This window comes from Wasmannia auropunctata, unplaced genomic scaffold (genome assembly GCF_000956235.1).
Source record: "Wasmannia auropunctata unplaced genomic scaffold, wasmannia.A_1.0 LD336053.1, whole genome shotgun sequence".
NCBI lineage: Eukaryota > Metazoa > Arthropoda > Insecta > Hymenoptera > Formicidae > Wasmannia > Wasmannia auropunctata.
Window position 1 is genome coordinate 1,851,496 of NW_012026837.1, and position 13,825 is coordinate 1,865,320.

Below are 13,825 nucleotides of genomic sequence, written 5' to 3' on the forward strand. Positions count from 1 at the left end.
GCTCGTTCCCGTTTTTGTTGACTATGGATAACGAAGAGAGCTCTGTTACCCCCGCACCTCTGAAATCACGGGAGTACGATCGGTGCAACAGAGATTTACCTTTTTAATCTCGAGGTGATACGTCGACTAAAAGTTCGAATAAAAGAAATTAAATGTTATAATTGATTGTATTAATTTTATTAAATAATTACAATTTAGGAATTTCAGTGATTCTGGATATCATCGTGCAACGGCGTTGTTTTGCGTTAAAAAACAATTTCGCATGCACTCTTGGGCGTCTGAAAGAATAATCGCGACGAGCGGCGAGTTCGCCTCTCGCGCGCGTTAAAATTGAAGTTTATGAATAATTTCCCGGAACGTCGCAACACTGACGCTAAAGGCGCTTTCTTTTTTTTTTCTTCTTTCTGTTTTTTTTCCCTCCCTCTTTTTATCGCGGCACAAAGTTGCATCTACAGGGAGGAAGGAAGAAAGGGAGCAGCTCCGCGTGACAGTAAATTTTCATGCAAATCCTCCGCGCCGCCGACCGGGTGACTAAATGACGATCGCCATTATCCTCTCGCGGGAGTTTCTCCGAGGAGGGGTTGAAGTACTGAGAAAGAGAGGGTAGCCGAGGGGTAAGAGCGACAGGTCCCTGCACCGCCGTCCCGTTGCGTCGCGTCGCGGACGGGGTCGGTGGACGGGGTTGAAAGCCCTTCCCGACTGGCAGCCACTTTGCGCCAATGCACAATAGTGGATTTAGCAGACGCGCGGGACCACGAGAACGCGGAGAACGGCAGATGGAATAAAGAGGAGCGCGCATTGAGCTTTAATTATCAGGGCGATTTAACCGAGTGCCGTTATATACGTGGGCGACGCGCGCGACTGTACGGGATACAAGCTGCTGTGGAGAACAGCGGTGCAGGGGAAACCGTGCAAAACAAGATTAATAATTGCGAACGTATGTCGCGAGATGCGATAATCTAAATAAGCAAATAAATTAAATACATACTTTTTATACGCGCGTGTTTAGAATGTATAATTTTTTTTATTTTTATTTTTAGTATTGTATTCTTACATCTTACTTTTATTATTGCATTTTTTATTACATATACATATATGTATAGAATAGTATAGTTTGCAATGTTTTTTTTTACGATATATATGTTTTCGTTTTAACGACTCGTAGCTTTTTTGTCACTCTTGCGTACAAAACACAAGCCCCGAAACATGCCGCGAGATCTGCCACTGTTTTTGGCGCATCGCGCATTCTACCGCGTATGTATATGTGCATACGCGCACACCGTGCTATTCCATTTGCGCGGATGACACGAATGGAGAAAAACACACCCGGGGGTGTCATGGAGGTTGACCGGAGGCGGCGGCAAATACGGCGTAAAGCGCGCCTGATGTTCATGAAAAATGGGAAAGGGGAGATTAAAGTACCTGGCAAAACGGGAGAGAAAAGGTATTCCTATATCCGCGCGCGGAGGCACGTTCTTTCGCCGCGAATTTAAACTGGAAATTCGTACTTTAATAATTACGCTTACGATTTTTTCATGACGGACGCATTCCGGATGTCGCTGTCTTCTTTCATGTGAAAACGCCGGGGTAAACGGACCCGGCGGAAAGCCCGGAAGTAAATTCCGGGAGCGGAGTGAATTTTTTTTTTCACCTTCCTTTATTCGAGCTCTCACTTGGCGGCTCCCTTTGTCTCTCGGAGTCGTCCTCCTCCGAGGTTTTCATCCGCTCGTGAACTCGGAGAAATTAGCGCGCGCGCGTGCAGGATGGTCAAGGAAGCCTCTGAGCTCGACTCGGTTAGCCCGGCTAAAATAATCTCCCGTCAAGATCAAAGAAGCGGAGGAGGTTTGCGGAGCCCCCGACCGCCTGTACCGCGGCGCCTCCGAACCGCGTGGTACCGAGTGCGCGACGTACGTCAGCCGCGTTGAAGGCGCAGATGAATGGGATGAGAGCGAAAACCACGACACAGGCGGAAAACCGGGAACCGATCATCCCTTTCGAGGCGCAGACCGGTCTGTCGTGCACGCGCGGGCGCGCGCGCGCGCGTATCGTTAATTAAAATCTGTCGTCGGCGACGCGCGGCCGAGCTGCAAGAATGCGCTGACACGACGACAGCCCCCGGGAGGAACGGGGTGAAAAATCGCGCTAACGAGACGGCTTGCGTTATTGGCTCTCGGCGCTGCGATACAAAGAACGGTATCGTTATCGAGAGAGGTAAAGCGGGAGTAGAGAAAGAAAAGGAAAAAAAAGGAGAGAAAGAGAGAGAGACGGGAAGAGCCTGTCTTTCGCACGATGCGCCGTTTTTAATAAAGCCGTATCGAGACGTGTCATTTAGCCGTAAGCGGGTTTCTCCCTGTATAACGGGCATCTCTCCCCGGATCCATATATAACGTTACGGAAGGGGCGGATTGTGCGACGTACGCCTGAGATAAATCCGCCGGGATAACCCGTTCAATTTCAGGCAGGCTAATCCCATCGCGCGTTGCGATCGCCCACCTACGCATTCGACACATGAAAAATATGTATTTTTCTCCTTACCTATATACATATCGCGTGCAGCCTCTGCGTTCCGATACGAAATTGAATAATTAAACGGAGAGATCGTTTACGTTGCCTGCGACGGTTTCGTCGAAGCGTAGAACGCATCACGAAGTCTCTTTCGTTTCAATTACCGTCGCAGCTCGAGAAGAACCCGAGGTCTTAATGAAAAGTTACTGTGGTCCTCTCTCTAAGAGCGAACGCACGTGCACTTTCGGCAATATATGTGGCCGGTACATCTCGCGTATATATACATACACTCGTACGGACTCATTAATTATATTTGTCACGCCGATTTGCCGCGATGCACTTAAGCGTATCATAAATAATGCGCGTGTGGGCGCATGTACTCCGCCCTCTCTCCCTCTCCCCCTCCTCCCGAGGGATGAGGCGGATTAAGATCCATCAACACGGCGACGCAACCGGTATTCGGTTATTGACGGGCCCCGGATTTATTCGGATCATAACGGGTATATATATATATATATATATATATACGCGAATTGGTACTCGACGAGAAGCGCAATACTGCCCCGCTCGCAATTCGCGGCAGCTGCGAATGTCAGATGTGGTGAGGCGTACGTCGCGGAGATGAGATAAAGAGAGGGGGAGAGAGAAAGAGAGAGAGAAGCGTTCGAAAAGTCACGCGCACCTGTCGTGTTTATTCCCGTAATTTATATGACTCCTACCGTTCATACACCTCCGCTAACGATCGACCTGTCGCGGACCACGCCGATCCACGTGCGGCGCTCTTCGTTTCGCTTTTCGCTCGCGTGTAATAACTACGACGCGAAAAACGTGACTGCATGCGAGTGAGAATCTTAGCGGCATGTGATAGCTGGATCCCTTCATCACGTCAAGATAAATCTCGCGAAGGGGAAATGGATGATGAGAATCGAAATCGAACTCAGGATCTATCGATTACGAGTCAAATGCACTCCACTGACTCCGCGGAGCCACGCATTATTCGTGCGGATGGTACATTTTATTCACATTCGCTAATTTATATTACGTACGTTTGCAGAGAGAATCGTTACAAAAAGTGCATGCTGTAAATATATCTCTCCCGATTTGATATCTCTCTGCGAGGGAAAAGAAAATCATTAGTTTTCCCCGAGTCGTTCGTAAGAGGATTGGAGTCACGTCTTACTCCCGCCGCGGTGATACGACTTCTGTCACGGCTTCTTCCTCGACGCGAGATGCTGGAAGTGTCTCGGTCGAAGAGATAGAGAGAGAGAAAGAGAGAGAGAGAGAGAGAGAGAGAGAGAGAGAGGAACCCTCGTTGAGTTTTTAGCGCGAAAAAGTCTTTCCGCGTCTCGGCTATACATTAAACGCGAGAACGAATCGACAGGGAACGTCTATTCCGGAGATTCGCGACGCGAGATAAGTCGTCTCCCTCTCCTCCCCTCGAGAGGACGTCCCGCCGCGCCGTCGAGCGACATCGTCGAGGACAATGGTGTCGCCAGGTGTCGGAAACGTCTCCGTCGTTCGCCGCGGGGTTGATATCGCGATAGAATCGCACCCCGATTGCAATTGGAGACGACGGAAACGGTATGTCCCACCTCTCTCTCCCCCTCCCTCCTGTTCCCTCCTGCTTCTGGTGATAAGAAAAGTTATCGTCGCCTCTCTCTCTTCTCTCTTCGTCTGTCTTTCTTCTCTCATTCTCGCGACTTCGAATTACTTGATGACGGTACCACATTAATTGGAAAGTAGAATTCTTTAAGTGAAATCATAATCTTTTTTATGTGACCGATGGGATAAATTTTCAGCTTTTGTCTTGAGCGTAAATCAATTTCTATCGTCTCATTTGCATTGATCTCATTTTCCGTTCGATCGATCGTGTGTAATTGATTGTTTAGTTAATTTGAAATTACATTTCTTTTTCGATCAAAAATATTGAGAGGCACTGAAGATTTTTAAATTTATATACGAAATTGGAGGACCAGAAAGATCAAACGGAAAAGCGCGTTGATTTAAAAAAAAAACTGATGCTGTAGCTGATTGCTGTAGCCTTAATTAGTTAAAATCGTTAAAGAGCGCATGACAAGCTCGCTGCGAATGCGAGAGCATTATGTAGAATTTCTATCCGTGGGTTCCATTCTGTTTAAAGACTGATTCAGCTGAAATTCGCGCATCGCGGCACTAATATTACGCAGATTGTGCAAAAAGGGATCGGCTGGATAATCTAGGAAGGAAGCTTTCAAACACTGCAGCCTAATAAATTTTACCGTGCCATTAGATGCTGCGCGACCTATTCGACTGAATCTAAATCTAATTCCCGCAGTTATAAACAGCAATTGAACGGATTAATGTAGATCTTCGATTCCGTCCGACTAATTCGATTGTTATAATATTGATAAACTAAATAATTTAATAGAGATTACCGATGTGAATCCGCGGCCGAACGACTCAGATATTCAGATTCATTTATGAATTATTAAGATTAATTCTAATTTAATTTCTTTTATAGATTATTGAAATAATTCTTTTTTTTTAGGTATTTCGAATTTAATCGGAAATAAATTATTTTGTGTATCTTTTATCTATGTAATGTAAAAATTACGTAAATATATATATAATATATGAAATGTATCTCTCACGGTTCCAATCGCATCCGTGCAGGGAAAGTTTAGCGCGCGTGGATCTTTTACATGCTTTACTGCGCTTCTCTCCAGTGGCGAGTTGTATTTTCAAATTGAATTCAAACAAAACGAGCGGCGCGAAAGGATTAATTTAGTTTTTTCTCCGCAACTTTTTCTAGCTAATGGAAAATGTTTCTCCTTTCAGGAATGTGGAAGGTTACGCGAGGGAGCACGAGGAGGCCTCCAGGAACATTCAGCAGTACCTATCGAATCCTATAAACGCTTATCTGCTGGTGAAACGGCTGACCACCGACTGGAAAAAGGTCGAGGAGCTGATAACCGAGGACGTTGGCAAGTCCTTCGTCGCGAACATCACGAATTCCAGGAGCGATCTAAAATTCCCGACCGACGAGGACCTGAATGGGGCCGCAGTCGCTTTGATGAGGCTGCAGGACACGTATAAGCTCGAGACCGCGCAAGTTGCGAGGGGTGTCCTGAATGGGGTGCAATACAGCACCGGATTGACTGGTACGTATATGACATTCCCTCCTCCTGTAATCTGTATGTACTCAATTTATGTTGCAAGAGATCTCGGAATCCTTATACACTCTCTAAATTTGAATCAGTGGAAGAGTCATTGATTAAATCAGTAACTTTTTCACTGATTCAGTCGCTAGTGAATAAATGAAACAGAGCTCCGAATTCGCTGCGCGATTAGCGAGAACAGCAAAGTCCACTGATTTATCAGGGATTATAGCATTATTCATTTATTTATTAATGATTTTTAGAGAGACAATAAAGATGAATTTCACTGATCAGCTTCACTGACCAGTGGCGTACTTGGAACTGATGCATTCAACGAATAACCATTGATAATCAGTGATATCCACTTATTCAGATTTAGAGATCACCAAACGATCCTTTTAATGTCAAAAGTAAAAATCAATTTGTATCGGAAGAAATTATTCAGCATAAGTACGGAGATGCGTGTCTGGCTCCTCTTTCTCTCAGAAATTTAATTAAAATTTCTACGAACGTTCACGAAAAAGTGTTGTAAAGGACGGCGTTCTCCTTGACGTAACGTCAAATTTGACGAGAGGAGAGCGAGTTCGTTGCAAGCACAAAGAGTGATTCGCTCGCGTAAAAATAAATTGTATGTGCCGCAAGTTTTTTGACGGTATAAAAAAAAAAGGCGCGGTATAAGGGGGAGTCGGGGAGTTTTGCGATGGCAAAGAAAGACGAAAAGCGCGCTTTTGCGGTTCGCAGAAGGAAAATTAATTAACGAACTAACTTTTCCGCTATCAGTATGCCACGCCCGGCGCCAGCGCCGCGCGAGCTGAATAGAAAGAAATTCAATAGAACGCAATCCAAATTGCCTCACGGAAAAAAAAAACGGAATCGCCGACGTTACGTAGAATACGCGTTCTCGCGCGCTCATAAATATATCCTCCCATTTTATTTTCACACTTCCGCCACACGTGCGGTGTAATTCCACGTTTCAGCGAGCGATTGCTTCGAGCTGGGCCGACAATCTTATCACAATCGCGACTACTATCACACTGTGCTGTGGATGCAGGAGGCTATGGACCGCCTGCAGGAGGAGCAGAACGCCACCACCACCACCTCCAAGCCCGACATCCTGGAATACTTGGCGTTTTCGACGTACATGCAAGGTTCCGATCAGTACATAAATTATATTACGCGGATCGTACACGTCGCGAGGGAGCGCGGGGAAGTTTTCTAAAAGAAAAAAGCCCGCTCCTCCGGCAGCACGTACGTTTCAAATATATTATTCCGTATTTATTCGCCGGCCAGGTAACGTCGCTCGCGCTTTGAGCATGACGAACGAGCTGCTCGAATTGGTGCCGACACACGAGAGAGCGTTGGGAAACCGCGCGTATTACCAGAAGGAGATCCAAAGCAAGGCGAGTCAGTCAAAAAAGAAGCGGGGCGAGGATGGGAAGGATGATACAGCGGTACCCGAGCAGGTAAAGCCACCGCGATCAGCGAAAGCTTCATTAAGAGGAAACCGGAAACGCAATTTAAAGTAACGGGAGTGCACATCCTCTTAATAATTGTTGGATTTGCCGCAATAAATTAATTTGTCATTTATCAATTTATCTCGCGATTAGTGCGAGAGATACCGTCAAACAACGGGGAAAACTTTCCGTCGCCGGCCATTATTTTCGACGACGATGCGAAATCCCGGGGAACAATCTCAGTTTTCCGCGAGCGTCCATAAAGTTCGTTATCGCGCTTGCAGAACTTCACTGTCGCCGAGGAAAGGGTGAAAACGTGGGAGGAAATGACGGAGAGGGAGAGGTACGAGATGCTTTGTCGCGGCGAAGTATCTATTCCGCCGGAGGTGGAGAAGAAGCTCAAGTGCCGCTACGTCGACCGTGGAATTCCCTTTCTGAAGATCGCGCCGTTCAAGGAGGAGGAGGCGTACCTGGATCCGAGGATAGTTGTTTATCACAACGTGATCTACGACGAGGAGATCGAGACGATCAAGCGGATGGCTCAGCCTAGGGTAAATAGTCGCGTTTACGGGAAATTATCGCCCGCCGAGACGAACGCGGCGCGGCACCTTCTCCTCCGATTCTGAGACGCCGCGTCTCGCGTCTCCGCGCGCGCGCACCGCAAAATTGCGGGAATTCCTGGAGATAATGGCAATTACGTGTTGCAGTTTAAGCGCGCCACGGTGCAGAATTACAAGACCGGTGCCTTAGAGATAGCGAATTACAGAATCAGCAAGAGCGCATGGCTGCAGGAACACGAGCATAAGCACGTAGCGGCGGTGAGCAAACGCGTGGAGCACATGACAAGTATGTCCGTCGAGACGGCCGAGGAACTTCAGGTCGTTAATTACGGCATCGGCGGTCACTACGAGCCGCATTTCGACTTTGCGAGGGTAAATTGACCATGAGGAGCAATCACGGAGAGGGCCCTTCTGTGCGCAGCTATTTGCTCGTCACGTTAATTAACTCGATTCCACTTTACGTTTTGCAGAAAGAAGAGACGAATGCGTTCAAGAGCCTCGGGACCGGAAACAGAATTGCAACGGTTCTGTACTACGTAAGTTTCAACTCCGTGTGCGATTTGTTGCGCACGCTCTTGGAAAATACTTGAATTGAATGTAACACTGGTCTCATTGTCGACAGATGAGCGACGTCGAGCAGGGAGGCGGTACCGTGTTTACCGCTATCAACATATCGCTTTGGCCGAGGAAGGGTAGTGCGGCGTTTTGGCACAATCTGAAGCCTAACGGCGAGGGAGACTTCAAAACCAGACACGCGGCCTGCCCGGTACTTACAGGATCGAAGTGGGGTACGTTGTTAAAGTGTTCACATTTTAATACTTTATTTCATAAATATATTATGTTAGTGTCACAATTTATTCTTTTTCTTTCAGTGGCAAACAAATGGCTGCACGAAAGAGGTCAGGAGTTTCACAGACCGTGCACGTTGGAGAACCAGGCGACGGACGAGGTGGACGTCAGGCACTGAAGGGAGCGTCCCTCGGCAGAAGAAATAGATGAGGCGCGATAAATAAAATAGAAGAAGTACCGAGTAATACTTCGAAATTCTTGCTCTGAATAAAGAGACATTTTATTCTCGGAAACTCGGCGACTCTCCGTAAGGAAGCGCGCGGTACGAATTGTACGTTTAAGAACGTGAGTGAGAACGTTTCGGCCCGCGTTGCAAAAAGCGACAGTGCAATTTAGCAGTAGATAAGGCAAGCCGCGAGAAACGCGCTACTACTCGCGTTTGCCTGAAAGACTCGTCACCGACGGCGCACACAATTCGCGTGAACTTAACATTCGTGCCGCAGACCCATATGATGATCCTTCTTGTTGGTACACTGTGGAACACGATCCCTCGCATTACGACAGCGATTAATGTTTCTTCGAGATATCCGGCCGCGGGCGAAAACCGGTAAGAACCGAGAGAACTATCCGAGCGAGATTAATCGGCCGCATTGTTTCCCGTGTGCTTTTTCCCTTTGAAACGGCTACTCCCATTGAAGCAGAGATTGCTGCCGCCACCGCCGCGCGAATCGCGGCAGTTGCGATTGGAGGAACAAAGTTACAGCATGCACGGATCTGCATGCGTTCCGTTTGTAGTCCGACCCAGCCGATTGCCTGCAGTTCTTTACCTTGCAATTCACTTCTCACGGCAAATAGTAGCGTAGAGTAGTTTGGAGTTAGACGCGTGAAATGAAGGGCGAGTATAAAGCGGAAAAATAGAAGAAAATAGGTCTCAGCAATTCTTTCGCTAGAACGAAATAATAAATGAAAGAGAGTAGGAGGGTGGGAAAAAGAGGGAAAAATCGCATAGTTGCACCGGTTCGTTGCACGCGGAGTTTTCGCCGTTTTAAACGGGCCTTTCAACGTGGCGAGTACGAGAACTCGCTCCGCCGTTCGCTAAACGTTAATCATTTCTACGAGAGAAATACTACGCTAATAAGATATTATACACTACGCATCATAGCCAAAGCAATAATAAATTGCGCACGTTCTGGCCAGTCTCCCCTTATCGTAGTACATGTATAGTACGATGTAGAGCAGCGAAGAGCGCGATGTAACCATTAGCCCCGTAGATTAATTGTAATTCGAGCGCGATCGTTAACGCGACCCCATCCGTATCTCAAATCCCGACGTTATCGTGCAATAAACGAGATGACTTGCGCCGAGACTTGCTTCAAGACCGAGAATCTCCTTTCGCGCGACGGATCGTTTTCGTCGGCTGTAAATAGCGGATGGCACATTGATCCTGCATCATTCGATCCTTCCGATCAGGCTGTATACGAATTGTTTGTATAAAGATGGACGACATTGTCCGACGACGACGCTGCGCTCCTTAACGGCGATGTAGTATATATATATAAAGATAAATCTTGCACGACGTCGTATTCGAAATCATCTTATTGTAGCGGTGCTTAAATTACAATTCATTTTGTTTTATTTCTCGTGTTATTATACGAGATATATCATGATAAAAGTAAAACGAATTAGAACGAGTCTGGGAAATGAGCATGGAAAATCGCGTAATTACTGGATGTAAGTTTAATTTTTTTTTTAAATAGTAAAATAATACAGATCATTTACTTTTTACGATGAATATTTGTGCTGCATTACCGGGAACGTTTACATCAATTTTACTAGCTTGTGTTGAAAATCGTTTTAGAACCGCTGCTCTATGGAATTATAGAGGGTCATGGATGTTTTCGAATTGATTATTAATACTTAGCATCAGCCAGCACCAACATAAATATACGAAATATTGCTCCCAATCGAGATTCCAGTGATGAACGTGCGCGAAGACTGGCTACATCGATCAGCACAATTCTATCACGTATATATATATTTTAAAATTATACTGTATCTCAATGAAACTATCATTTGGTTTGCTGAAAATTTCACGATGATAGTCTGTTAACTCGTGTTAGGAAATTCACTATACTCATCTCTAGAATCATATGGCGTTTCAGAATTTACGTTAAAACAGCTCATATTTCAATTTTCAATTTTTTTTTTAATTATCTTATAACGCAAAGAAGATCTTGGCATATTTTAATTGATTTATTTGGATTTATTTACTCTGATTTAAATATATTGATTGCGTATCCGCCTGATTATTTTATTTCGATATTGCAATTATTTATATACAGTCTAAAGATTACCATGTTAATTTTTTCACATAATTATAATTTCTTTTTAACTATTTTTTTTGCGTTTTGTATATAATTACAAATTGAATTCCTTCTTCATATTAGATACATTTATCCCTGAAAAATCTCGATTTTAAGGATCAACACATTTTTGTCGCAAAACAAGAAATGTTAGACAAGAAATAATTTCAATTGTGCAGGAGTTCAATTTTAGTTAGAAATAGTTTCGATCTCTAAAAATAGCTGTTCAAACGAAATTTTTCTTTTAATTTAACCACTACACCTGCAGTTACTTGCTACTTTTAGAAAAAAATTTGCAAAATAAATTTTCTACCAATAATCTTGTATATATCACCTTGCGAAATATTATGTCATCTACGTCATTTAATATGAAACGATTATAAAGAATAAGAGAATGAATTAAGATTAAATTTAATGGCGATGAGGAATGCAAGAACGAAAGCAGTTCCGATCGCCTTGTTAAGCGCGAGCGACTGATATATCTATATCTAATTGTGATCACCATCGTTTTGTTAAGAAACTACGAAAGTAAATAAAATGAAATGCATCATTATAGGAACGCTAGCTGTTGAAATCCTGACAAACAGCGTACCGAATTAATTCCTTTAAAGAAGCCCTTCATCACTTTCGTCAATTATTATAATTTTTTTAAATTAGTGGCTTTTTTTAAATTAGTGTGCTACTTCTTTTTTTTGTTATTTTTTTATTGCACATTGTTATATACAATACTATTTATTTTACGCATAGTTCCCGAAATAATAATCGATTGATTATTAAATGCAGATAATTCTTCTTTGCGTTAAAAGATAATCCGTTGATGGTATCAGATGGTATCTTAATTATTATTTTTTTTATCACCTCTCTCTTTCTCTTCAACGTCATTCTGTATCCCTTTCATTCTAAATGTAACAAAAAGTGTAACAAGTATAGCCTATGGTGTAGCCAACAAGAACAGCTGATGGATCATCTGATCAGTGATGAGTGATCACATCTGATTTCAAGGTGTGGACGCGGCGAACGACCGTTCCTTTCGGCTCTTTCAAGTTACTGGATCATATAATTGGGACTGATTGAACCAAACGTGATCAAATAACCGTAATAAATGTAAGGATTATGTATATAATCGTTCACAATATTGTTGCGCAGCACTGCATATAGAAATAATTACGAAATATTTAGAGGTTAAGTGAGGTTAGACCGTATCCAACATTATTCCAAGCAACGCCGGTTTCAGGCTAGTGTACTTGCGTATTATTTTTCGTAGAAATAAAAAAAGACCGTTCGAAAACCACACATGAGACGTCGTCCACTATGATGATCGACCGCGTTAGTCGCTTCGTTCTCCAAGTGTGCAAGCGAGGTAGAAGGCTCGGTGGCCACCAGCAGCGGTGTGCGGTTAGGCACAGCTCGACCCGAGTCGATTCTGGCAAGACCCTGGAACGCTTGAGCGACAGAAGCTTACTGCGCGTGAGAGGCAACGAGGCCTCCACCTTCCTCCAGGGGCTGATCACGAACGATATGAGTCACCTCGACGAAGGGGCGCCCAACATCTACACCCTGTTCCTGAATATCCGGGGCAGAGTGATGTGCGACGCCGTCGTGTACAAGAGCGAGGAGAGCGACTTGTACTACGTGGAATGCGACTCGCAGGTCGTCGACTCGTTGCAGCGGCACCTGAAGATGTACCGCGTGAGACGAAGGATAGACATAGAACACGTGGGGGACAAGATCAGCGTCTGGTCGATGTTCGGCTCCGCCGGACGTCCCGACGACGGAGCCGCCGCGAGCGAGACGGGAAAGCTGGAGGGAATGATATTTCCGTGCGGCACGTTGAACAGCAAAGCCAGCAAGTTCGTCGATAGCGTCATGATATACGAGGATCCCAGGCTGCCCGATTTAGGCTTAAGAATTCTCGCCGAGACGCAGATCGGCGGTGACGAGATAATCAAGCATCTGGACGCCGATGTGTCGCCGTCGGAGAGTCCCAGGGACGACTACAGGGCGTATCGATATAAACTAGGAGTAGGGGAAGGCATGCACGATCTACCGCCGGGGAAGGCGTTGCCCTTGGAGATCACCATTGCGATTACCTGCACGGCGTTAGTTTTCACAAGGGCTGCTACATCGGCCAGGAGCTGACCGCGCGCACGTATCACACAGGCGTAGTTAGCAAGCGCTTGATGCCCCTGTTGTTCGACACCGTTGTCGACAAGCCGTTCGCGTACGATGAGAAAATTCTCAACGAATCGGGCAACGCGGTAGGGAAGTTCCGTGGGTGCGTCGCCAAGTACGGATTAGGCTTGATGCGTATAAACGAATCTCTTAATGCCCGGCAGCTCAGTGTGTCCGGTATAAACGTAAGGGTAGTCAAACCTGCATGGTGGCCCCAGGAGTCACAGAGAGAAGCGGTTCTTGCCAAAGATACGAAGTAATACACTGAAACGTTTTCGAGCAGATGTAAACGAACCGTTATGTAGAAAACAAAACGCGTACGCCTGATATGTATAATAAAATTTGTATTATATTTACACGTATAAAATAAATTTGTTATTCGCCAAAAATCAATAATACATATAGGGGATTCTGTTACTTGTTGCTTTATAGGAAAGAGGAAATATGTCAGCAGGCGAATCTAGTATCAGCGAGCGGACGCAACGGGATGCCTCCACGAGTCAACAGAGAGCGACGAATGTGGGCGGCAATTTCGCGTGCTCCTTTTGTCCCTTGAAGGAACAGTACGATTACAAAGGAGCGAGGCCACCGTTCGCTCGGCATTTGGTTTATTCGGAAGAATGTTATATCATGAAGGATCCGTTTAGTTTGCCGAACAGAGGCGAAGTCCTGGTCTTGGGCGCCGATTGTAGCGTGTGCAAGCACGCCGTGTGTCTAGGATGCAGCATATTTTACACGAGGCGTTTCTGTCCGAAATGCGCGTCTAGTAATGTGCAGTATTTACCACCCCAGTTACACGGTAAAATCAGGAACTTAACGAAGCAGGCAAATTCTTGAAAATAATG

At 45.3% G+C, this 13,825-nt stretch overlaps 2 protein-coding genes and 1 pseudogene across 2 annotated transcripts in view; all 3 read left to right on the forward strand.

The window, feature by feature from the left end:
* The window catches only part of LOC105450998 (prolyl 4-hydroxylase subunit alpha-1), an 82,491-nt gene extending 72,470 nt beyond the window's left edge, over positions 1–10,021 (forward strand). The window contains exons 3-10 of the mRNA XM_011691172.1: positions 5,323–5,645; positions 6,620–6,790; positions 6,933–7,105; positions 7,381–7,647; positions 7,804–8,028; positions 8,127–8,192; positions 8,279–8,444; positions 8,529–10,021. Coding sequence (XP_011689474.1) covers positions 5,323–5,645; positions 6,620–6,790; positions 6,933–7,105; positions 7,381–7,647; positions 7,804–8,028; positions 8,127–8,192; positions 8,279–8,444; positions 8,529–8,623 — 1,486 coding nt within the window. The 3' untranslated portion in view covers positions 8,624–10,021. The remainder of the gene's footprint in view (positions 1–5,322; positions 5,646–6,619; positions 6,791–6,932; positions 7,106–7,380; positions 7,648–7,803; positions 8,029–8,126; positions 8,193–8,278; positions 8,445–8,528) is intronic.
* Positions 10,022–10,798: 777 nt separating this feature from the next.
* LOC105451003 lies at positions 10,799–13,342 on the forward strand (annotated as a pseudogene).
* Positions 13,343–13,424: 82 nt separating this feature from the next.
* LOC105451290 (cysteine-rich DPF motif domain-containing protein 1) lies at positions 13,425–13,817 on the forward strand. The gene has a single exon (XM_011691660.1). The coding sequence runs from the start codon at positions 13,425–13,427 to the stop codon at positions 13,815–13,817; it is 393 nt and encodes a 130-aa protein (XP_011689962.1).
* Positions 13,818–13,825: the final 8 nt, after the last annotated feature.